The 24,449-nt window shown below is 45.4% G+C and overlaps 1 protein-coding gene across 6 annotated transcripts in view; it reads left to right on the top strand.

Annotated features, from left to right (window-relative positions):
- The first annotated feature begins 982 nt into the window (after window positions 1-982).
- ADAMTS9 (ADAM metallopeptidase with thrombospondin type 1 motif 9) overlaps window positions 983-24,449 on the top strand; it is a 171,761-nt gene continuing 148,294 nt past the window's right edge. For all 6 annotated transcript variants that reach the window (XM_060109127.1, XM_060109130.1, XM_060109131.1 and 3 more), the window contains exons 1-3: window positions 983-1,106; window positions 1,690-2,087; window positions 7,169-7,331. In XM_060109127.1, coding sequence (XP_059965110.1) covers window positions 992-1,106; window positions 1,690-2,087; window positions 7,169-7,331 — 676 coding nt within the window. In that variant the 5' untranslated portion in view covers window positions 983-991. The remainder of the gene's footprint in view (window positions 1,107-1,689; window positions 2,088-7,168; window positions 7,332-24,449) is intronic.

Below are 24,449 nucleotides of genomic sequence, written 5' to 3'. Positions count from 1 at the left end.
AAACCGAGAGCGGAGCTCCGATGCCAAATCTCGTCCCTAGTGAGAAACTGTAGGAAGGGAAGGCGCTCCTGCGCTGGGCCACTTTCACTTGTAAGAAACCAAAAGAAGGGGGTAGTCAGGAACAAAAATTCATAAAGGGGGAAAGAGAAGAGGGAGGGATGGGGACAGCAAAGAAAAAGAAAAAGGGGGAGATGCGGGAACTAGAGAGGGAGGGGGGGAAGAAACCACAAGGGGGGAAAGGGGGGACAGAGACAGAGCGGCACAGAGACGTAGGGCGAGGGAGAGAGATTCGGAAGGGAGAGAGGAGACGGGAGGGAGACAGACTGGGAGCGCCAGGAAAGGGAGAGAACTTTCTCCGCTCTCCTTCCCCCGGGCAGGGAGTCTCAGGAAAGCCCGTCCCGGTGTGGTGGCGGGACCGCAATGGGCTGCCCCAGCGCTCCCGGCGCCTCTGGGAGCACGAGTCCCGCACGGGCGGCCGAGGAGCGGACTCGATCTGGGAAGAGGCGGTCCCCGCTCCCTCCTCTTTCTCCTCCCCTCTCCTCCTAGAGGCGGGGACCTGGGTACTTGAGCAGCGGAGGACCCGCGGCCCCCCCCGCCTCCGCCCCCCAGCCCCCCATTCAAGAAGCCGCTCCGCTATCCCCGCCAGCACAGGGCGCCCGGCGCGCCTCGGAGCGCACGTTCCGCGCCTTCTCCTGCCCGCTCCCTGGACATTATGCGGCCGAGCAGCCGAGCCCCAGTCCTCCTCCTCCTCCTCCTCCGGCTCCTCCTGCGGCCCGAGCGGCTCAGCTCTCGGCAGGCGGCGGCGTTGCTCAGCCGAGCGCAGACGGGACCCTCGCCGCGAGACCTCAGCGACTCCTAAAGTCAAAAGTTGGCGGCGGGCGCCGGGCTCCGAGCGCTCTCCGCGGCCGCTGCCTAGCGTCGCCGCCGCAGCCGCCAAAGAGGGCAGGAGGGAGGGGGGAGTGGGGGCGGCGGGGGAGGGGTGGGGAGCACCATGCAGTTTGTATCTTGGGCCACACTGCTAACGCTTCTAGTGCGGGACCTGGCCGAGACGGGGAGCCCAGACGCCGCGGCGGCCGTGCGCAGGGACAGGCTGCACCCGAGGCAAGGTAACGAGGCTCGGCCACCGGGACCCTCCGCCCCTGTCGCCAGCTCCCCAGCCTCCGTGTCCGACAGCGGGCACCCCGCAGCTGAGGCCTCTCTCTCTCTCTCTTCTCCTTTTCCTAGAAAGAATTGTCTCCCGCTTTGCAGCCTCTCCCTTCTTTAGGTCATTCCCAGCCTATTTCTAGAGAGAGACACACTGTGGAACGAACTTTGTCGTCTCCCCCTTCTTTTAGCCGGATCTTTTTCCTTCCTCACCCCAGGCCCCAAACTACAGTTACTTAGTAAATGGGGGCACCACATCGTGGCGTGTTTTATTTTATTCAGGGTACTTGTCAGGATCTGTAATCATGTTATGTGTTTTGACTTATTCATTGTCTGGCTCCGACAGCGCCTAACACTGTTCCTGGCACATAGTAGGTGTTCAGCAAATATTTGTCCAGTGACTGAAGGTGAAGGGATTGACTCAAATGGTGGGCGGAGGAGGGGAAGCTGGAAAATAACTCAGGACGAAACCGCCCACTTCATTTTTAAATTAAAACTTGCGGAAAATTGAATTATTGGTTCATGTGCCTCTGCTTCTCTCTGCAGTGAAACTATTAGAGACTCTGAGCGAATACGAAATCGCGTCTCCCATCCGAGTGAACGCTCTCGGAGAACCCTTTCCCACGAACGTACACTTCAAAAGAAGGCGACGGAGCCTTAACTCTGCCTCTGACCCCTGGCCTGCCTTCGCCTCCTCTTCCTCCGCTACCTACACCCAAGCGCATTACCGCCTCTCCGCCTTCGGCCAGCAATTTCTATTTAATCTCACCGCCCATGCCGGATTTATCGCTCCAATGTTCACTGTCACCCTCTTCGGGGCACCCGGGGTGAACCAGACAAAGTTTTATTCTGAGGAGGAAGCGGAACTCAAGCACTGTTTCTACAAAGGCCATGTCAATACCAAGTACGAGCACACGGCCGTCATCAGCCTCTGCTCAGGAATGGTAAGTGGACGCGCACCCCTCCCCTGCCCTCTCGCCTGCTCACCCGCTTCTAGGAGACTTAATTGCTCTCTTGCCTAAGACCCTCACTGCGCCGTCTCTGCTCTGGCGTTAAGTATCAGCTACAAACTTGTTTTGCGTCCTACGCTTTGGGTGGCTACACCGGTGAGTGCGCGAGAGGAGCGCACGCATCCGCCCCCGGGGAGTTCATGATGTTTCGGAGCTTTCTAGGGTCCGAATTCGACTCAGCTGAGTGTTGCCCCACACCGGTAGGTGGCTGGGAAGTCGGTTTCCAAACTCGGAGAGAGTTGTCCTTCCTTGCTGCAAACTCGGCCGCCCAGGAGCGGAGCAGCTGAGCGCAGGGAGAACCCGACTCCTCATTGGCGCGTCTTGAGTCGGGGGTGTGGGCTGAGAATCCCCAGCCACGGGTATGGGGAGTTCCTTCCGTGTGTCTTGGAGGGCGCTGCGTAATCTAGAGTCCCCACGTTCTCTCAGGGCCTTTTTTCACGCGCCAGGAACCCTGAGGCTGAACTGGATTGACAGGGAACCAGTCCTGTCCCAGGAACGGAAGGGTGGGCCGAGGGCTCAGGGGGCGGGGAATGGGGCGGAGCCTGCCCTGGACGCTTTGCATTAGGGAGGAAACTGGGAATGGGGGTGCGGCGCAGTGCGACTCTGCACCCTGCTGGTGGGGTGGCCCCAAGAAGCAGAAATACTGGGAGGAAGCTTGGAGAGGCTGCCCGGAGGAGGTTTCAGTTCTGGGGTTTCCACCACCCATGGGGTGCCAGAGAATCGGAAAAGAGAGCCTGCGGCCCGCATTTCCCTAGAGAGGGAAGGCGAGAGGGCGGGGCGGCCACCTCTCTGCGCTGCAAAATACGCACTTAGCAGGGGATCCAAGTTGATACCCCTACCCCCTGCTTAGTTACGCCCCCCCCCGCCCCACTTGCCCTCCAGTGGGCCCCACGCGGTGTCCGCCCTCTCCACTCTTGCTATTTGAGGACCCGCTATAAGGTTCTGACCCGAGCAAGAGCTGTTCTAGGACTTTCCCAAGCGACGTGCGTTTCTGACTCGCGCCATGACGCACAAACTATCGCGGGTCAGACTCTCCCAGCGCACGGGCCCTCTTCGCCCTGCGCCCCCGTGATACGATTACTTTTCCCCAGAGCACCGATTAACTCCCCGTCGTTACCTTTTCCAAGTGGGAGTTTGGATACTTACCCGGGGCTCTTGGCTGCCCGCTCCACGCGCTGCTATGAGTGGCTCCAGAGTCCCGCATCTGGATGTCTCATCTATCTCCGCTGCTCGACCGAGGGGTCGGGTGGGGAGCGAGGCAAGCTTGAAGACTCGAACGGGGGAGGGTTAGCATGCTGGGGTGCGAGGACGAAGATGAACGCCTTTAGTCCCCAGCAAAGCTCCCAGAGCCGCCATGCGTTGTTGACATGGTTTGGGGGTGGGCGGAGACGGCAGTTAGGCGAAGGGGAGGGGGTGCTGCAGTGAGTCACCGCTGCCCCAAGACGCCTGGACGCTTTCTGTTCTTAGCAAGGTTGGGGTTTGGGTGGGCACAAGTCAGGTGCCGGAACCCAGGGCATCAAGAGTGTCCCCAGATCCGAAGGTTGTAACCCACAATTCCAGAACCTTACTGATAGGGCTACGTGTGTACGTCAAGTTTGTAAACAGCCTTTACTCCTCCTCCCTCCCCGCCTCCACACCCCGCTGAGTGGCCCCAGCAGTGGTATGTTTTACTGCGCAGGACCTTAGTTTCTATTGGCAATTTTAGGTGGTAACTCGCACGTGTTAACTGCGGAGTCGTAACTCTCTCAGGGAACTGAGGGCCGGGACTTCAGAACGACTGACTGTCTAGACCTTGAGAAGTCCATTTATATTGCGTTTAATTTGCAATCTGGCCCTTTTTTTGGGGGGTGGGGGGCAAGGTCTGGCATACATATGAAAAAGCTGTTTTTTCATATGAGCTGGCTGTTTCTATCTTCAGGGACGAATCTAGCTCCAAAACGCTTGCCCCTTTGTCTTCATCCTGGAATTTATCTTTCCTCCCAAGATGCCCCCTTACGGTTTCAGTACTAATAGTATACTGACGTTCCTCGTGGCCCACGCAGGAAACCTTCCTGGAAATCTTTCAGTCTTCAGAGTGAGTCATGCCAACCTTCCCCCCTCCCGTCACCCCACCGGTCAGTTACTAGTTTCCCTGAATTCCCTCTCAGATGCGTTTCTCACCTGTTCTGAACATCCCTACTATGACTGTAGACCTCTTTCCCTCTCTCTTCCTCTGTCGTTAGGACTGACGTCTAAGAAATATTTCCATCTGGCTGCTTCTCTGGTCTTTTTTCTTTAATCCCTGCCACACACTGCTAACAGATTAATGATGACAAGGCACAAGATCGCATGGCTACCCTGTTCGTTTACTTCACAGACCGCCCCACTTCCTAGTGAACGACTGTAAACTCCTCCATCTGGCACTTGAGACCATTGACAGTGTACCTCCTCACCCCTTGCACATCCACATGTCCAGTCTCATCTGTTAAGCTTTCCTTCACAAATCCTGCATTTCAGGCAACCTGCTCTCACGCATTTCTCTGCATTTCCCTCCCGTCCTAGTTCTACCTCATAGCCTTTGGGCCTTTGGATTTACTTGGTGATCTCACCCTGCTTCACATGCTCAAATCATACCCATCTTTCAAAGTGTAACTAAGGTATCTTGTTCCCCAGGAAACCTCTTTGTCGTCCTTCAGACTGCTGTCATCTCTCCGTCTCCACTTTCATAGACTCTTACCTGCATCTCTCTTTGATGTTTAGTATGCTGTCCCTTGTAGTATGGTTCTTGGAACACGTGTTCTATCCCCTTTTCCTTGGCAGTAGGGTCAGCATCAATTCATTTCTCTCCCATATTGGAGCCTTGTATATTGTAAGCACTTAGTACCTGTGTTTGAATAAATGGTCACCTTACCCAAGAAAGGATTACTCTTCAGTCAAGCAATTGTTTTGTGAATCAGCCACAAAATTAATTTGACTTCACATGGATACCATTTATTGAACTCTTACTATGTGTCTTGTACTATAATAAGTATTTTATGTATGCATTATTTCATCTAAATCCTTACAACAGCCCAATCCTTGAAACAACCCATTTTGCTGATAGGACACTGAGGCTTTGAGAATTGGGGCCTTGCTAGAGGTTTCACAGCTAGTAAGTGGCAGAGTTGTGGTTCCCACCCAATCCTTCTGACCCATATTCTTAACCATGGGTCAGAGAATGAATCTATGTTCTTAAAGAGAATTTCAAAGTTTTTGTGTGTGTGTGTTTGTTTGTTTTTAGAGGCACTGGACTAGAGTCAGGGTACCTGAGTTCTAGATTCACCATGGGTACCATTCAGCTGCTTCTGTATCACTGAAGGAGATAATCCAGTTCCTCCCTCTGGGCCTCAGTTTCCTCTTTCAATAATCAAAGCTGCCAGATCTTCACCAGATGGGCTCCCAGGTTCTTTCTCAGTATTTATAGCCTGTCTCTAATAGCTTTCCCATGTTGTAGTCAGCTTCCTGCTCTGTGCTCAGAGAACACCAGAGTTGTATGTTGAAAATGGAGAGAGGTGCCTGGGTGAAAATAAACTTGTTAAATCACTTCTTCTCTGGACACCAGTTACTCTGTCTCTTATTTAGACACCAGACGACACTAGAGCTGTCTTCTCTTTAAGTCAGTGGTTCATGAACCACATGGAGAGCTTTTTAAAAAATACAGATGTTAGTCCTCACCACTGGAAATTCTAAATCTGCAGATATAGGGTGGTGCCCCAAATCTAAATTTTTTTTCACCTTCCTAGGTAATTTTGACACTTAGCTGAGTTTGGGAACCCCAGTGTCTTAGCCAAGTGCTTGAAAACTTTATCATGCCCAAGAATTCTAAAATTTCAATTCCTGGGCCCTACCCCCAGATACTTTGATTTAGTAGATCAGATTTGGGGTGGAGTGTGATTATTTGAGTATCTAACTAACTCCTGGATGATGCTGATGCTGCTGCTGACATTCAAGGACATTCATTTCCCTATGTCCAGGGGAAAGTCAAAGGCCTCTGCCTTTTTCCCGCCACTGAGGGAAAAGGAACAATGGAGAAAGAAGAGCTTGTTATTTCCCTTGAAACACTGCCAACCGGCATGGCATGGGGAACTTTTTAGTGTTCTCGTAATGTTTTGTTTGGGTGGTTCAACTTTGAATCACCATTTATCATTTGCAAAACTTGTTGGTGCTTGGGAAGGGGAGGAGAAAGAGTTACCTCTTTCAAGGTGCTTAGAGTGATTGGCAAATGCAAATTATATCCTGGTGGTTAGAGGCTAACCCTGCAACACCAAAAGCCACTCATGTGTTCTAAGCCCTTACAAGGTATCACTTTGCTAAGCACTTCACACGCATTATCTTATTAATCTGCACAATAAGTGACAGTAAGTATTTTTGTCCTTAATTGATAAACAAGGAAGCTGAAGCTCAGCGCAGTTAAGGAACTTGCCCAAGGTGGGTGGGTAAGTGGCAGTGCTGGGATTGGAACCTCTGGCAGCCTGACTGCAAAGTCTTATCCCGTGTCACTCCCTATGGCCAAGGGAAGGGGTGGTAAGAGACTCGTGTGCCAGTGTCACAGGTGGCACCACCTTAAGTGCCTTGTGGTCAACATATGCTTTCAATTTTGAAGTCATAATGAGGCTTCCTTGGGTAGGCTTTTGCTTTTGGAGCTGAGTTTCCAGGCTGTCTTAATGCACAGAAACACTCTCTTTCAGCAGTCTGTAGGAGTGTATATAATTAGAAGTTGAGCACCAAGGAAGTATTTCTCACAGACAGGTTTGGATAGCAGGTGCAATAAAGTAGAGTCCAATCAAGGGTAAGGTACTGATATGGCAGAGAGTGGGGAAAAAAACAAAAAAAACAACTGCTTCTCCAAATACGTCGGGAGGACTTTTCAGTTTAAGCAGCCCTCATGGGAAAGGGATTGGGTAAATGGTGCCATTCACTTGGCAACATTCCACTGTCCTTTTCCTCCCAGTGGCTGAGTTATATTAAATCAACCTCTCATCTCTCTTTATTTGCAGCTGGGCACATTCCGGTCCCACGATGGGGATTATTTTATTGAACCACTGCTGTACATTGATGAGCAAGAAGGTGAAGAGGAACAAAACAAGCCCCACGTTATCTATAGGCTCAGCACCCCTCACAGAGAGCCCTCAACAGGAAGGCGTTCGTGTGACACCTCAGGTATTTGCTTCTTCCTTAAGCAGAGACCCCCGCTGTGTGAGCTGGGTTAATTGCCAGGCTACAAAGATGTAGCTCTTTCACAGGCTACAGAGTGCTACCATTTACATTGTCTTTTATTCAGTCTTCAAGCCAGGTAGGTATATCCCCATTGTATCAGTACAAATGTGGAAACTATGAAGAGGTTTAGTAACTTGTCCAAGGTCACACAGTGAATAAGTGACAAATCCAGGATTCGAACTCGAAGAGCAGTGACTCCAAGCCCACTCGGGGCAGAGCTGCCTCTCTTGTTGAACTTGCTCATGTTTAGGATTAGGCTTTAGTAATGTCTTGAGGCTATTGTCGCCGTATCCTCAATCATCAATTGCTTGTGTTTTCTTGCTGTGTTGGTGTTTTCTATTCATTTGGACTTTTTTTTTTTTTTTTTTTTACAATGTAGGGTTATGAAAAAGTCTTAACAAATGCAATGCACAAAAACTTCTATATGTTTATTGGAATTTTCCAATCAATTTCAGTGTAGTTAATGTTCTGTGGCTTCAGGAAATAGAGGAATGGAGCTGTGGGTTGCACTGTCAGGTGTCAATCGAATGCATATATGCCCACCATAGATCTTCTTCCATCCTGGTCAGATTCTTTGAGGCTTGGTGCTGACACACTTAGCCAGTGTCAGGGGTATGTCCTCTGGGCACACTGGAAAGCTTATGCTTCTGTATGCTTCTCATTCTGCAGTCCTGAAGCACCCTTTCACTGTCTTTGAAGCCTTGTTATTTTCTCTCTGATGATAGTGTCATTAGAAACCATCCATGTATTTGGTCCTGTGTTTTAGGGTGTTTGTTAAAATACCATCTTTTTTATTCTTGGACTTCCTCTTTCTGAAAATTATCTCTCTCCCTATTCTTTATTTTCAAAAGTTGCTTCCCGGGCCTCCCTGGTGGTGCAGTGGTTGGGAGTCTGCCTGCCGATGCAGGGGACACGGGTTCGTGCCCCGATCCTGGAGGATCCCACATGCCGCGGAGCGGCTGGGCCCGCGAGCCATGGCCGCGGGGCCTGTGTGTCCGGAGCCTGTGCTCCGCAACAGGAGAGGCCACAGCAGTGAGAGGCCCGCGTACAGCAAAAAAAAAAAAAAAAAAAAAAGTTGCTTCCCCAAACTAAATAACTTCTCAGAGTCTTTCTGGCTTCTCTAAATAAGACCAAAATTCAAGACAAAGGGGGTTTTCCTAAAATGATCACTTGTTTCATCTTGTATCTGTATCAGGTTCTTCCACTGTGACAGAGTGTGATGTCCTATTCTCTCCTGGAATTATTATTTCTGAAGTGAATCCTTTAACAAGGGATGACATTGGCTGCTTATAACCTGGTATAGCCAAGTTGTAGCATATGGCATCGTTAAGTCTTTCGGCTTTATCCCATCCAGTCCTGTGTTCTTAACCACCAGGGCTAGATGGAACATAACTAAAATATTCTGTCAGTCAGACTCTATACAGAGCCAAGGGGTGGAGGTGGGAGTCTGAGGGAGGGGTGTACTCAGAAACAATAGCCAGGGTGCCAAGACTGCCAGCTGCTGGCAAGTTCAATGACAAGACATTTATCACATCTTTTTGACTATGCTAGTAAGAATGTTGACCTTTACTTCTTGAATTCTGAAATAGCCAGTGCATATTTCATACATGTGTCTAAAACATACATATATCATGTAATAAAAAGGAAATAATGTGATTCAAGAGAGGAAGAGAAAAGTCTTTCTTAATACTATCATTCCAAAAATCCTCAGGGTTCATTTTTCAATTTAATTATCCAAGTAAGTAGACATTTGATTTTCTGGACAAGTCATTGTCAAGTTCAGTTGAAAACACAAAAAGGAGGGAATCTGAAAAAGTAAAGATTGAGGACAACAAAAGATGCCTTAATTTTTCAAAACAGCTTTATTTGGGTTCTAATTATTGGTGAGGGCCTTTGAGTGCCACCTTTCAAATCACCAGTGCCAACTTCTGGTTTTCTTTCTGGTTTTTGCTTGCCAGTGACCGATATGACAGGCCCTTCCTTCACCCCGTGTGATGAATCAGAAGCCTGGCAGTTTTGATTGGCTTTTTTCAAAGGTTGCTGCTGGACTATGCCACTCTGGTTTCTCTCTTCCAGCTGCTTCTGCACCCCTTCTTTGAATTCAGATGCAGGCGGCTCAGAACAGTTGGAGAGAACTTTGGAATATGGCACAGTTCACCAGCAGCCATTAGAGGGATGGACCAGCAGGTCACGGAAACCTCCAAAACCAGGTAGCCTTGGCACAGGGAGTGAAAAAGCTGGTGGGGATGGGAGAAGTCCCTCTGGCCAGAGGGGAAAATATCCTCTCTGCAAATGTCAATTCATTCAGCTTCAGGGATTTCCCCTATTAAGAGCAGCAGCTGGTAATCAGAGATAAACTTTAGAAGTACACTGGGAGCCTCATGCAGAGTCTTTAAACAAACAAACACCTCTTGCAGGGAAGTGAAATAGAGCAAGAATCAGTGGGTTTACTAAGTGCTCCAGGTGATTCAGAAGTTCAGCTAAATGTGAGAGTTCCCACTAAAGTTGGATTTCGGGCAGTGACCACTATCCATAGCCAGTGCTGCCTTTGCCCTGGACTTGGCTTTCTCCTTCGCTGCTTTCCATTTTCTCTTCTCATAGTGTGATGAAATATTCGAGCTAGAGGAAACTAGCTCTAGGTCATCATGCTAATTCTACCCAGATGAGCACAAACTGTAGGCCTGGGATGTTAAGTTACTTATTTCCAGGAGTGATACCCTATATATTCAACAAGAAACCATCAGAATGTGAGGTCACCCAAGCCTGGGAGCAGGCCCCTGGAAGCCCCCTGCTGAGCTAGGTGTAACCCTTTAGTTGCTGGATTATGACAGTCTTCCTGGGACAGGGCACTGTGGCGGTGACACCTGTTTCCTATAGATGGAATAGAGAAGTCTTGCTCATTTCTGATTGGTGATGTATGTCTAATTTTCAAAAAAGATTCTGAGATAACTTCTATCAAAAAGACACATGTAGGGCTTCCCTGGTGGCGCAGTGGTTGAGAGTCCGCCTGCCGATGCAGGGGATACGGGTTCGTGCCCCGGTCTGGGAGGATCCCACATGCCGTGGAGCGGCTGAGCCCGTGAGCCATGGCCGCTGGGCCTGCGCGTCCAGAGCCTGTGCTCTGCAGCGGGAGTGGCCACAGCAGTGAGAGGCCCGCGTACCGGAAAAAAAAAAAAAAAAGACACATGTAGAAGGAGTCTTATATAGTGAAAACTTCATGGGTTTAGAAAGGAGTCTACAACATAATTTATTCATTCATGTGTGCATGTATTCATTCAGCCATGAGCTATTTATTGGGTAACTCCTCTGTACCATGAGCACAAAACCAGGAACCATCTTTTTTCCAGTTAGATGTGTGACCTCAAGCACGTTTAGAGCATAAAGTAAGAATAACATATACCTTCCAAGGGGGTAGTCAGGACTAAATGAGTATGAAACAGTGGAAGCTCCCAGGACAGATGGTAGACAATCACTGAAAGGGAGAATTTTTTTTAAAAAGATTGTAAAAATAGAAATTAAAACACCATAGCCAGGGAAAGAAAACTCAAAATACCAAACCCCAAAGTTAATCAGATCTCTGTGGTTAAGCTTAGAGCTTCTTGGTTACCTGGTCATAGAGGGCCCATAAGGAACTTGCCCAAGGTCCCCCTGCCAGCGAGCAGCACGACTGAGAGCCCTTTCTGTCTGCATGTTTATCTGTACCTAATGCAGCATTTTGAAATTTTATTTCTTGCAACTTCCTCTTAGCCCAGTGACTGTGTTTCTCTTATGCCCTCATTGGTTGTGTCTGTGTGTATACACGTGGGCCACTTGAGTGCATCTGCATCAATTTGTGGTTTTCATCCTGTTGGTGGGTCCCTCAGAATTCAGGATGGACTGTGGCGTGGCTTCTCTTCCTTACGGCGTGCCCTTGTGACTCGTCCCCCTACCCACTGGGTCCTCAGTTGAGGTCAGTGAGGTGACTGCCTGCCTGCCCTGCACATCAGGGGGGCCAAGTGGTAGGCTCATGGGAGCCCTTTGGGAGAGTTTGTTGCCTTTATAAGCCACTTCCTGCTGACCCTTCGCATTGCATTTCCAGATGACACCCCAAGTTTTGTCTCACAGACACTCGCTCTTGGACCCTGGATTTTGCACAGGAGGATTTAGTTGTTTTCATTAGTGACAGAGACGTGTTTCCCAGTAGGTGAATGATAGGAAGACAGGGGAGAAGGCCAACAGAAGGCTGTTTTGTTTACCTGGGCCTAAAAGACAGTGTCTCTCTGTTACTAAAATGCCTCTCTCAACCTCCCATCTCAGCAAGGCTAGCTGTTTTGTTTTGTTTTGTTTTTTTTCATAAGGCATTTAAAAATTGTACACTTGTTGACCCATCAGTGCCACTTCTAAGGAAGTAATTGGACAATTGTGTATAGAGGTTTATGTGAGAATACTCAGTCTGGTGTTGTTTAATATAGCAAAAGGCTGGAAACAACCTAAGTGCCTTTGGTTGGAGGATAGATCAATGATTTATGAAGTCTGCATTTGATGGATTCCTATGCAGCCATTAAAAATGATGGCAGACAAACACAGAAATAGATATATCAAGTGAACACACAAGTGATGAAGTTGTATGTAGGGTATGAGCTCATTTTTTAAAAAATGATGGCGAAGCGTGTGGAGGAGCATATATGTATAAAGAAAAAAATATGAAGCAACGTGCACAAAAATGTTAAAAGGGACTATGTCTTATTGGTAGGAAGATAGGCAGTCCTTCCCTTTTTATTTTATATTTTTATATAGTTTTTGCTGTGATTCTATAATAGTTTCATAATCAAAAAATGCAGTCAAAAAATGCAGTTAAAAAGCAATGGGGGGCTTCCCTGGTGGCGCAGTGGTTGAGAGTCCGCCTGCCGATGCAGGGGACACGGGTTCGTGCCCCAGTCCGGGAAGATCCCACATGCCGCAAAGCGGCTGGGCCCGTGAGCCATGGCCGCTGAGCCTGTGCGTCCGGAGCCTGTGCTCCACAACGGGAGAGGCCACAACAGTGAGAGGCCCGTGTACCGCAAAAAAAAAAAAAAAAAAAAAAAGTAGTGGGGGTGGTGGCATGTAGTTATTTTGTAGCCCCTTGGCACTTGTCACCGGGGAGCAACAGCCAAGGCAAGATACCATGTTTTTGCCTTTGGAATGAGATAATCTCAATAACCAGGAAGATAAAATTCCTGCCTCATGGCTACTTCTTTGGGACACCCCAGTTGGTCAAAGCTGAGACTCCATCCTCACCCAGCTAAATTGCCTTGTGGCTGTTAGACTAACCAACTGTAGGATTCCGATGGGATTACCATGGCTTAGTCTCTATTAGGCACTGGGGACTCTGCCCATCACCCCCATTAGAATGTACTGTCACTTCTGGGTTGGGCTCCCAAGGATGCAATTGCAAAGGCTGGAAAATACAAGATGATGATTAAAGCCATCATTTTTTGGGCTCTTAGGATGCACCTATGGAATCACTGTGCTACACACTTTCGTACATTGTCATATGTAATTCATTTATCAATACTACAGGGTAGGTATTATTATTCTTATTTTACAGCTGAGAAAATTATAGCTCAGTGACGTTGAGCCACTTGTCCAAAGTCACACAGCTGGTAGGAAGTGGGCCTGACACTTGAACCCAGATCTGATTCCAGGGTGCTATGCTGTGAGCCAAACTTCATTGAAAGCACAAATGGAAGCTGCCATCTAGAAAATCCTTTTTTCACTTAAACTTTCAGAGCATCCCTTTTGACTTCTATGTAATCTCATCCTTAACTAATACTAACAGTGGCTAATGTTTGTTGAGTGCCTGTTGCATGGCAGGCACTGTTGCATGTGCTTCACATGGATTATACTTAATCCTTACCTCAAACCTTCATTTTTGCAGATAAGAAAACAGAGGCATAGAAAGGGTTATAGAGCTCCTAAACATACCATTTTCCATAACCCTTTTGTCCTGGTCTAGTTAAAGGATTTTTTGGCCTGTCCCTTTGTTGATTCGATTGCATTTTTATATGAATTATTTTTTATTAATTTTTTTTTTTTTTTTTTTGGTACGTGGGCCTCTCACTGCTGTGGCCTCTCCCGTTGCGGAGCACAGGCTCCGGATGCGCAGGCTCAGCGGCCATGGCTCACGGGCCCAGCCGCTCCGCGGCATGTGGGATCTTCCCAGACTGGGGCACGAACCCATGTCCCCTGCATCAGCAGGCGGACTCTCAACCACTGTGCCACCAGGGAAGCCCTTTTTAAATAATTTTTAAAATGCCTTCCTAGAATTTGATTTGATATGAGGAGGGTTGCCTGCTGCCCGGAGTTCCCACCAAGGCTCTGATGACTCACAGAGACCTGTGTCTCCAGCTTGCCTCCATCGGAGTGTGTACTTGTTACACATTAACCTCTTGGATTCCATTAATAATTTAGCATAGATTAGCTGATTAGATTAGCTGCCCTGAAAGTTGGGCCCATATGGAGTGAGAGACAGAAGTAAGGAGCAGACCTCTGAGGGGGGCTTCAAGTAAACAATTCTGGGACAGCTTGAAGGTTCCAGGCAGTGACAGAAGCTTTGGCTGCCCTCATAGTCCTGCCTGGATGTAAGCAGGTCTGGTAGTCGTGGGCTAATTAGTGATTTGTGTGAGAGGCCAGTGTGCTGCCATTTTCCCACAGCCTTTTTCTCTCCTCAGATCCTTCCCCTCAACTTTGTAGCCTAAGAACAGGCCACATTGAAGGAACCATGTGCTGGTCAATGTGAAAGCACATTATGAGTTTTTCCATTTACTCCTGGATCATATTCCGGGGAGGAAGACGTGCCAGTTATTCCCACTTTACAGATGAGAAAACTCTGCTCAGCGATGTGAATGAACTTGTCCACAGTGTGTAAGGGAAACAGCTGGCCCTCAAACCCAGGACCGAGTGGACTCTTTAAAGATAGATTCTGCCATTTGGGGTTTATTGTTTTGGCTTAATTTCTTTTCATTTACCTCTTTCTGTTCCTCATCCATCTTTATACATTTTTTCCCTTTTTTAGATTTTTCGATGGACTTTATGTCTAATAGTCAATAAAAACAGTGACCTCTAAAATCATCTGTAAATTTCTAGAAAAGCACTGTTTTAAATAACTGAATTCTTGAGCTTATTTCTTCACCTTTATCTTTCTTGTGGCATTTATATGAAAATAATTGCTTTTCTTTTGTTTTAACATTCGTATTAATAGTGCAACGCTCCAAAAAAATTGGCAAAGGAGAGTAAAAAAAACAACTTCTAATACAGGAACTGTTCTCATCTAATTTTTTACAAATTTTCATCATGTTTTTTAAAAAACGTTTTATTACAAACATCTTCAAACACACAAAAGTAGAGGCAGCGGTAACAAGAACCACCAGCATATGCACCATCTACAGTTAATGATGACAAAGATTGTTTTTCCACATTTGCGTCTTATTTTTCCTTTTTGTTGGAGTATTTTAAAGTAGACACAGGTATCATGACATTTTCTAAATACTCCAACATGCACCTCTGAAAAATGAGGATATGTTCTAACATAACTGTAATAGTATTTGTCAGGGTGAGCAGAATCAACAGTAATTACTCCATATCACCTAAACAGTATCTATGTTAAAATTTTCCTGATTGTCCCCAAATGCCTTTTTACAGTCCATTTGTTTAGATGATGATCTAAACAAGGTCCACGCATTGCAGTTGATTGTTAGGTCTCTTAAGGAACTTGTCACTCTGTTGTCATTGCTGTTGTTGTTAAAATCACTATTTTCGGTCTACTTTTAGTTATGCTCCCTATGGCCCTTTTTTTCCTTTCCATTTCTTTTGCTCCTTGATTCATCTTTATCATAAGGTCAGGGTGCATTTGCACGAGTTCGGAAGAGCAGGGTCAGCCCCCAAACCCAGAGCACATAGCAAGAACAAAGCCACCAGGAATGAGCCACTTATCAGAGTAATTTCCTTGAGCACAAAAGGCGGTGTGTTAGGTTGGTTTTTTTTTTTTTTTTTTTTTTTTTGCGTTACGCGGGCCTCTCACTGTGTGGCCTCTCCCGTTGCAGAGCACAGGCTCTGGACGCGCGGGCTCATCGGCCATGGCTCACGGGCCCAGCCGCTCTGGGGCATGTGGGATCTTCCCGGACCGGGGCACGAACCCTTATCTCCTGCATCGGCAGGCGGACTCTCAACCACTGTGCCACCAGGGAAGCCCCTAGGTTGGTTTTTGACTCTTTGTCTGGAGTACCTTGATAGCCTTCTTTTTTTTTTTCCAAAGCTACCGGTAGAAAGATCCTCAGTTTACAATATTCACTGAGCCTACCTTAGCTACCATTCAAGAATTTCAGTCACCTGTGTTTTGAAGCCCAGAAGAGCCAGTTTGCAGTTGGGAATGTAAAACGTCAAGTTAGGTTTGGATGTGAAATGAATCTCCATGATGTATGATGTGCTTTCCTGTCCCCTCCCACGAGCCTTTTGATAAGATTCTGGATCCACAGATAGCCCGAGGGTGGCCTGCTTCACCTTGATCCCACATCAGGGGCTTTCCCTGTCACCTGTCATCAAATCTGGGTGGTTTATTTTCCTTGCTTCAAAAACCCATTCACTGCCCCAAGGAAAAGGGTCAGACAGATACTTGCTAGTTTGTTCATCTTCCCAGTAACCTCCTGAAACAGGTTAAGATGCATGTCCTCTAAGGAAGGGATGTAAGAAAGAGCAGAAGGCTAGCTAGGACAGAGGGCTGCCATCAGATGTACAGGCTGCCAGTGGCAGGAAGTACTTGGAGTTAATCTGAGGGCTTTCAGACCTTCACCTGAGCAGGGTTTTGAAGTAAGGCATTGGAGAATCTCTCGGTTCTCTTCATATGAGCGTTCTCTTCGTCTAAACCCATTCATTTAATAAAGTGCTATTTACTCATATCATTGAGGTTTAAATTTTTTGTTTGTTTCAGTTTTATTGAGATGTAGTTGGAGGTTTACATTTTTATATTGGCATCTGCCAAAGTTAGGTTCCTTGTGATAATCGGATTATTATAGGATCATTATTGTAGCTATTTATGGGTAACCAAGGTCTGCTCGTGTCTGGCCCAGACTTCTGCATGGACATTCTGTACAACTGCAGCTCACTAATAAGTATGAAGTGTTCCACATATCACAAAAAAAGAGCAGGAGGAAATGCTAGATATGGTGGTATATTCATGTGGGTGGTGGACTCTGAGAGGGAGTAAGGTTAAACAAGGGGCAAATGTTCATTTTTTATTGATTCCTCATCTCTCACGTGACATTGGAATTAGAGTGGCGTGTTGAGAATGAACTTAGCCTGTGGTGTGTGGAAAAAGTTCATGTTCATGTGCTGGACCTCAGAATTTTTCTGCTAAGATTTTATTTTAATATTTTACAAATCTTTTTCTTTTCCATTAATATTTTCTAGTATTTTCTTCCATTTTTTTTCTATTAAGGTGTAATTTACATGCAGAAACAGTCATCTTTTCTCGTGTATAATTCTGCAAGTTTTGGCATACAGTCAGGTAACGATTATCACAGTCAAGATAGAGAATGATTCCTGCTGTGCTTTGCGGCAGCCCCCATTTTCTGTCTCTATAGTTTGGCTTTCTCCAGAATGTCATATAAATAGAATCATTAAGCATGGTGCATTTGAGGTTCATCCACACTGTTGCTTGTATCAGTAATTCATCCCTTTTTATTGCTGAATAGTGTTCCATTGTATGGGTAGACCACAATTTGTTTACCCAGTCGAGGGATAAAGTTTTGGCAATTACAAATAAAACCACTGTAAACATTTGCATGCAGATTTTGGGGTGAACATACGTTTTCAGTTGGGTAAATACCTAGAAGTGAGATATCTGGGTTATGTGGTAAGCATATGTTTAACTTTATAAGAAACTGCCCATCTCCTTTTCAAAGTGACCGTACCATTTTGTAGTCCCAGCAGCAGGGTATAAAAGGTCTGCTGCATCTTTGCCAGCCCTTGGTATTGCCAATATTTTGTTTGTTTGGTTTTATTTTTAAATTTTAGCCATTCTAATAGATGCGTAGTGGTATCTCGTAGCAGTTTTAATTTATGTTTCCCTAACGACTAATGGTGTGCTTATTTGCTGTCCGTGTATTTTCTTTGGTGAAGTGTCTGTTCAAGTCTGTTCCATTTTTTTTAAATTGGAATGTTTGTTTTCGTATTACTGAAGTTTGAGAGTACTTTATACTGTATTCTGATATAAGCCCTTTATCAAACATGTAGTTTACAAACACTTTCTCCCAGACTACGGCTTGTCTTTTCATTCTCTTCCCTTGCAGACACTTATTTCATACATGGTTTCTTTTTTTTTATTGCAAACATTTCATGTCCTGTGGATTTCATGCTGTCACAGGATGACACTGCAGGAAAGCACAGTAGAGAGTGAAGTTCAGTGTTTGTCCAAGACACAGGTACAGAGAAATGGACTAGGAAAGACTTACTTAGGTCTGGTTATTCAAAGCCATTGTCTGTGCCAACAGAAAGGGATAGTGTTGTTTTTATTTCTGGCTGATATCTGGAAACACAGCTTTCAATTTCAAGCCCGTGTAGTTAATGATAGGAACGGGTTCCTCTTGGCTTATGGATGAGAATAGTTACAAAGGAAGCCGTCAGTTCCTAAGAATGCAGCAATGTCCTATTGCACATGTATGCACACAGGAGAGAAAACCAAAGGATAGTGAGACAGGGGCACACATAGAAGTTAGTAGTGCAAGACTCAGCCCTGGATGACCACACTCTTGGCGGAATAGGAATGGGAGACATGACTCTCTTATTCCCCAGTGTTCCTGTGCTGTGCTTTGTGGGCAGTGTAATGGTTTTCCAAGGGTAACTTTGGTTATGTGTTAGTTTCTTTCCTTTTAAGCCTATTTTCCTAATCCTCACATTTGGTGCTATTCTACTGTAACAAGTCAAATTAAGGTATAGAAATAGTTTTCAGAAACTGTTACCTATTTTAGCAGGTCCAAAATAAACACTTGGCAATGAGTACTGGAGATACATATATGGCACCTTCCGTGATATGTTTTTAACATCAGCCATACCTCACTTCTTTTCTGTTGGTCTTTCTCCATTGCAGTTATTCTGTCTCCTTCTACCTGCCCACCCTGCATACCGTTTGGTTATTTCTTTGATACCCTCTCTAAGTGGCCAAGAGAGGAGACTGTTGGGTTTTGCCCTTTTTGAATCTTAGGACTTCATTTTTTGGCATTTTTCACTCATAAAATGTAAGAATTCATCATTTTTCAATACTGGAAGGAACTTCAGAGAACTTATAGTCCCTGTTTCTGTGGATAAGAGGATCGAGGGTCAGAATTGTGAAGGAATTTGTAATCTTAGAGCTAAAACGAATGGAAAAGTGAGCCGTGAACACAGACCTCTTCGTTCCCGGTCCTGTGTTCTTTCCAGGCTGTAAATCAAGGAAAGGCTGTCCATGGATGGTGCCTGGAAGGGGTATGTTTAAAAGTGCAATTCAGATGAGGCTTTGGGAGTGTTCCTGGGTTTATTTTAAGTGTAACGATAGTTAAGAATAAACTAGTGAGATCGTTTAAGAAGTTATATCAAGACTTTAGAGAAAGATATTAGGCTTTTAATTCACTTAAGGGAGTAAGTTGTTAGAGCAAGAGCTGAATGTACAGCAGCTAAATATCTGAGCTGGGCCAGGGTGCTGCAAGATGTTGGCCTGTGGTTGGGAGGGTCCCTGGTGAGTTCAGCTTGTGGTCAGAGTACAGTGTGTCCCTGCAACCATTCATGATGATGGTGGCCAGAACAGGGACATCAGGATGAAGAAGGGTTTCTACTGCAGGCCTGGTGTGTAAACTCGTCCTCAGTTTCCTGTAAACTGGGAGACTTGTGTATCAAAGGAATGTGGGAGATATACTCCCTAAGAATTGGTTAGAAGCCTTTTTAAAGGGCTCCAGCCCAAGTGCTCTCTAATCTCTGATACGGGAGTGATACCTAGACCCGCCACAGGCATCATAGGGCCACCCAAGGGCTGCAGTGAAATGGCAGATAGCAGGAGCCCCTTTGTTCCAGCACAAAAAGGCTGTTCATCTTTAGTAATGAGTTGCCACAGCCAATACCCCTAGAGCGCTTACTCTGCACCAGGCCCTATTTCAGCACTTTCTGTGTATTAAGTCACTTAGCCCTTCCCACCACCCTGTTAAGGAAGAACCATTATTATCTCCATTTCACAGATGAGGAAACTGAGGCACAGAGGGCTTCAGTGACCTGGCCAAGGTCCTGCAGATTGAATGCACAGATGCTGGGATTTGAACACAGATCTCCCTGACTCTGAAACTCTTATCAACACATCATACTGCCTCCTGGATGCACCGCCCTGTACCACAGCCAGTAGCCCCATGTGGCTTCTGAGCCCTAGAAATGGGGCTGGTGCTGCATGTTGAAAGGATAATATTTTGCATGTATTAGGGTAAATAGAATATATCCTTAAAATTAGTTTCATCTGTTTCTTTTGACTTTTTAAAATTTGGCTACTAGAAATTCTTACTTCCACGTGGGGCTCACATTCTATTCCTCCTAGAGAGTGCTGGTCTGGAAGATCCCAGGCCATGTCACAAAGGGGCCTGTGAAGCAGCCATCAAAGGCAGGCTGCAGACAGTGCAGGGTGATTGTGGGCAGCTGGGATCCGCTGGGCAGAAGGAGCGCATCTCCCCTTACTGCTAAGAGATGGAATGAGTCGAAGCCAACATTTCCTAGGGGGTATTTTGCAGGCTATTAATAGCAAAACCAAACAATTTCTCAGTAAAATACAGGCCCAGGCATGTTCAGCATTTTATACTGTTTCAAATAGATGTGCTTTAAATAATTTCTCAAGTTATTTCAAGGGTGCCTCTGTTTCCTCATTTATGAAATGGAGATAATAGTCCCTGTCTATTATTCTAATAGTCCCTGTGAAGAATAATCAGGTTAATCCATGTAAAGTTCTTCGAAGAGTGCCTGGCACAGAGGAAAGCGTAAAACAAACGTTAGCCAGTGTTATCGTAGCAGTATCATCGTCACATTGTCACAGCAGTTACCACATGCAGTTGAAGGAGCTGCAGGATGTTGAATCAGGGAGAGTGTGGCAGGGCCTTTGGGGCAAGTGTCCCAGCTTGCACACCTGAGTCAGCAAATTTACCTCCACAGGTAGCTGGAGGCACCCCCACCCCTTGGAAGGTGGTATGATGACCCTCAAACACGCCTCCCACTACACGCCACCTGTCACCCATCACAGCCCCTTGAACTACAAGAAGCTTCTCAATTGTTTTCTCCCAGTGGCATCTCCTTCTGTCCCCGAAAGGAAAACCCATCAACACACTCCTCTTCATCTTGTTCTATTTCCAGGGACTTTTCAATCCCCTCATAAATTGGCCAAGATCCCATAAGTTTCCCAATTCCATGGATGAGCAAAATGTAGACTGGTTTCTTTCCTGCAAGACTTCTCAGAGCTCTTAAAATGCTAATGTGTGTACAAAAAGTCCCAGATGTGAATGCTGTGTAAAGCATTTTGCAAACCCACTTGATTTGTTTTTGGAAATATCTTCTAGGACAAAAGTTCTGTAAACCACTCCTGGGGAAACACTGTCTATAAAGGTTCTGCCCAGCCAAAAAGGAAATCTCCCGCCACTGCCCTTTGCACCCATGTCCCAACGGTGTTGTCCGTGGAGCACTGTTAGATGCTGGGCATGCCACTTTCCCCTCCCCCCCCCCAAAAGCTAACAGTTGGTCCAGAGAAATGGGTTTGGGGACGTGACTCTCCTGAGTATCTAGGGATTCACTGTTGTTTTTCAGGCTATCAAATGGAGAACCCCTAAAAAAAAATTAAACCTTGGTGATTTTCATTCATACGCTTTAGACCTTTATATACACAGAAGAATTCCTTCCCTTAGTTCCTTCCCCACCCGGTTTCTGGAAACACATTGTTCTTTACTAGAACATTCATTGGTTTTATGGCTATTTTCATTTTTATGTTTTATCTCTTCCCACCCACCCCCATATTGTGCTTGTTTACCCATCTTCCTCTGATCCCAGTAGACTGTGATTCTCATCCCACGGGGTCCCTGTTTGAAGCCTTCATTGAGTAACTCTTTGAGGGCAGATCTTCGATGGGACTAGAACAGAGGGCCAGGAGCTGCCATCAGCTTCCATGTTTTATTTCCTGTATGTTATCGGCCTTTGGAGCCAGTTGAAAAGCAGAAGTATTTGTGGCATTTCTTTCCATCTAATTACATCTCTGGCTAGGTCTTCCCACGTCAATCTGCATGTACCTCTTAACCTAGATTGGAAGTTCCGGGGGAACAGGGGCTGGTCTTTATGACTTTCCTTCCTTCCTCCCCTCCCTCTTCTCCTTTTCTTGAGAAGATTCTTTCAAAAATAGAATGGTTTTATTTGAGAAACCCTGACGTCAACATTCTAATTCATAAGGGGGGGCTGTTTTGCATACTACTGGTAAAGCAATAACAACTAAAAATCCTTATCGCATTGAATATTTAATGGATCTTTCCTGTGCACTGTGCTCTGTGCCATGGGCATCTTACGTATTATCTCTTTTAACCCTCACAGTTACCCTTTAAAGTATGTGCTGTTAGTATCCTCATTTTACAGATGAGAAAACTGAGCCTTTAAGATAGGAAATTGCCCAAGAAAGGGCAGCTACAGCAGCGCTAGGGCAAGAACGTGAACCAGGGCTGGTCTGGCTCCAGAATCCAAGTGTGAAACCACTACCAACTCCCTGTCCACTTCCTTCTGGCTGTCAAGTCCTGGAGGAGCATTAAGGGGACTTGCTAAAATCCTTGCTCGCCAGTTTTCCCTTTGGTCCTGTGCTGTGGTTCCTCTGCCCACTTAGACCCATGAGGTCACAAGGTGGCTCAGTGCCTTAAGGAAAATTCAGTTAAATTTTGATAAACCTTATAAACATAGAGAGCAATAATTAACTTCCCAGCTGTTAAAGTTAACATGCGAATCTCCTTAGCTCAACCCCAGTGGGTAGGAAACACTCAATGAGTAACTGCAGAATAACCAGGCCCGGATGTTATTTTCTAAAATAATTCCAGTTATTTCATAATGTTGTATGCATTTTGTTGCATGGTAATGTGAAATGAAGCTCATTTAAAACATTCTTATCAGTAAATAAGCAAATGTTGTTTAAGTTTTTAGCTGTCAGGTTTTTTAATATTGATACCATCTTAAATTTTTATGATACTTTCTTTTTAAAGATCAGCCCCAAGTTTTACTTCTATTTTGTTGTTGCTGTTGTTTATTTCAACTTAGCCAGTGCCTTGCACAAAATAGGTGTAAAAAATAATATTTTAAAATTCAGTTTATAATTTACAAGGAATTTTCTACACACTTTCTTATTTAATTCTCAAAACAGACTTAAGGTGGAAACACCTATTTATATACCCATTTAAGAGGTCAGGAAACTGAGGCCAAGAGAAGTAATTCAGAAAAGGTCATTTAGTGTATAAAACAGCTTGTCTTTAAAATGATTTTAAGCCAGAAAATTGTTTTTCAGAAGAATACTCTCTCTCCCTTAAAAGGTTCCTTTTAGTTCTAATTCACTACATGACTTTATAACTGGTAAAAAATAGAAAAAATAATTATTGGTTGCTTCCTGTGTGCTGCATACTTTATATGCATGATCTCTAGTTGTTTCTCAAAACAACTCCTTGGAAGAGGTACTGTTCTTACTCAGCTTTATAAGTGGAAGAAATGAGGGTGAGAAAAAGTCAGTTATTTGCCCAAGGTCAAATAGACCTTGAAGCTTGCTTTCTTCAGAGCACAAGATCTTAGAACAGTGACTGTTAGTAGTAGTGTAAGCATCACCGTTCCCCTTCATAGTTCTCAAGGCGAAAACAATTGTAAAAGTCAACATTAAGTCATGTTCTTGGAATAAAGCATTATAACTATACTGCCTTTGACTTGGCATTAGAAAGCACACAATTGCAAGTTAGAGCTTTTTAACATGCCAGAATGTGTTTACATGCACATGTGAGGGTTCCAATGGCAAAATATTTTACTTTTCTCTGAATACAAATGTGCATTTGATTCTTGGAGATATCACATGCTACTTTTTTTAACTGTCTGGGTTTTTTTAGAGCAGTTTTACGTTCATAGAAAAATTGAGAGGAAGATACAGAGATTTCCCATATATCCCCTGCCCCCGCACATGCAGAGCCTCCCCACCATCAACATCCCTCATCAGGGGATACATTTATTACAAATGATGAGCCTACATTGATGCATCTCTATCGCTTAGAGTCCATAGTTTACATTACAGTTCCCTCTAGGTGTTGTACATTCTGTGGGTATGGACGCATACATGATGACAGGTATCCATCATTATGGTATCATACACAGTATTTCCACTGCCCTAAAAATCCTCTGAGTACTCTACCTGTACATTTCCTCTGTTGCCCCAACCCCTGGCAACCGCCGATCTTTTACTCTCTCCATAGTTTTGCCTTTTCCAGAATGTCATATAATTGGGATAATACAGTACGTAGCCTTTTCAGATTGACTTCTTCCATTTAGTATTATGCATTTAAGATTGCTCCAAGTCTTTTCATGGCTTAATAGCTCATTTCTTTTTTGCGCTGAATAATATTCCACTGTCTGGATATACCAGTTTATTTACCCACTCACCTACTGAAGGACATACTGGTTGCTTCCAAGTTTTAGCAATTATGAATAAAGCTGCCATAAACACCCCATGTACAGTTTTTTGAGTAGATATACATTTTTAGCTCCTTTGGGTGAATACCAAGGAGCACGATTGCCGGATCGTATATTAAGAGTATGTTTAGTTTTGTAAGAAACATCCAAACTGTCTTCCAAAGTGACTTGTACCGTTTTGCATTCCCACCAGCAACGAATGGGAGTTCCTGTTGCTCCAAATCCTCATCAGCATTCGTTGTTGTTAGCATTCTGGATTTTGGGATATCATGGCTGTTTTATCTGTATTTTCTTGATATGTGACATGGTGCAAATTTTCACACGCTTATGTACCATCTGTATATCTTCTTTGGTTCAACATGC

This window comes from Mesoplodon densirostris, chromosome 10, assembly GCF_025265405.1.
Source record: "Mesoplodon densirostris isolate mMesDen1 chromosome 10, mMesDen1 primary haplotype, whole genome shotgun sequence".
Taxonomy (NCBI): domain Eukaryota; kingdom Metazoa; phylum Chordata; class Mammalia; order Artiodactyla; family Ziphiidae; genus Mesoplodon; species Mesoplodon densirostris.
The sequence above is the reverse complement of the archived record's forward strand: the minus strand, read 5'-3'. Positions and strand labels throughout refer to the sequence as shown.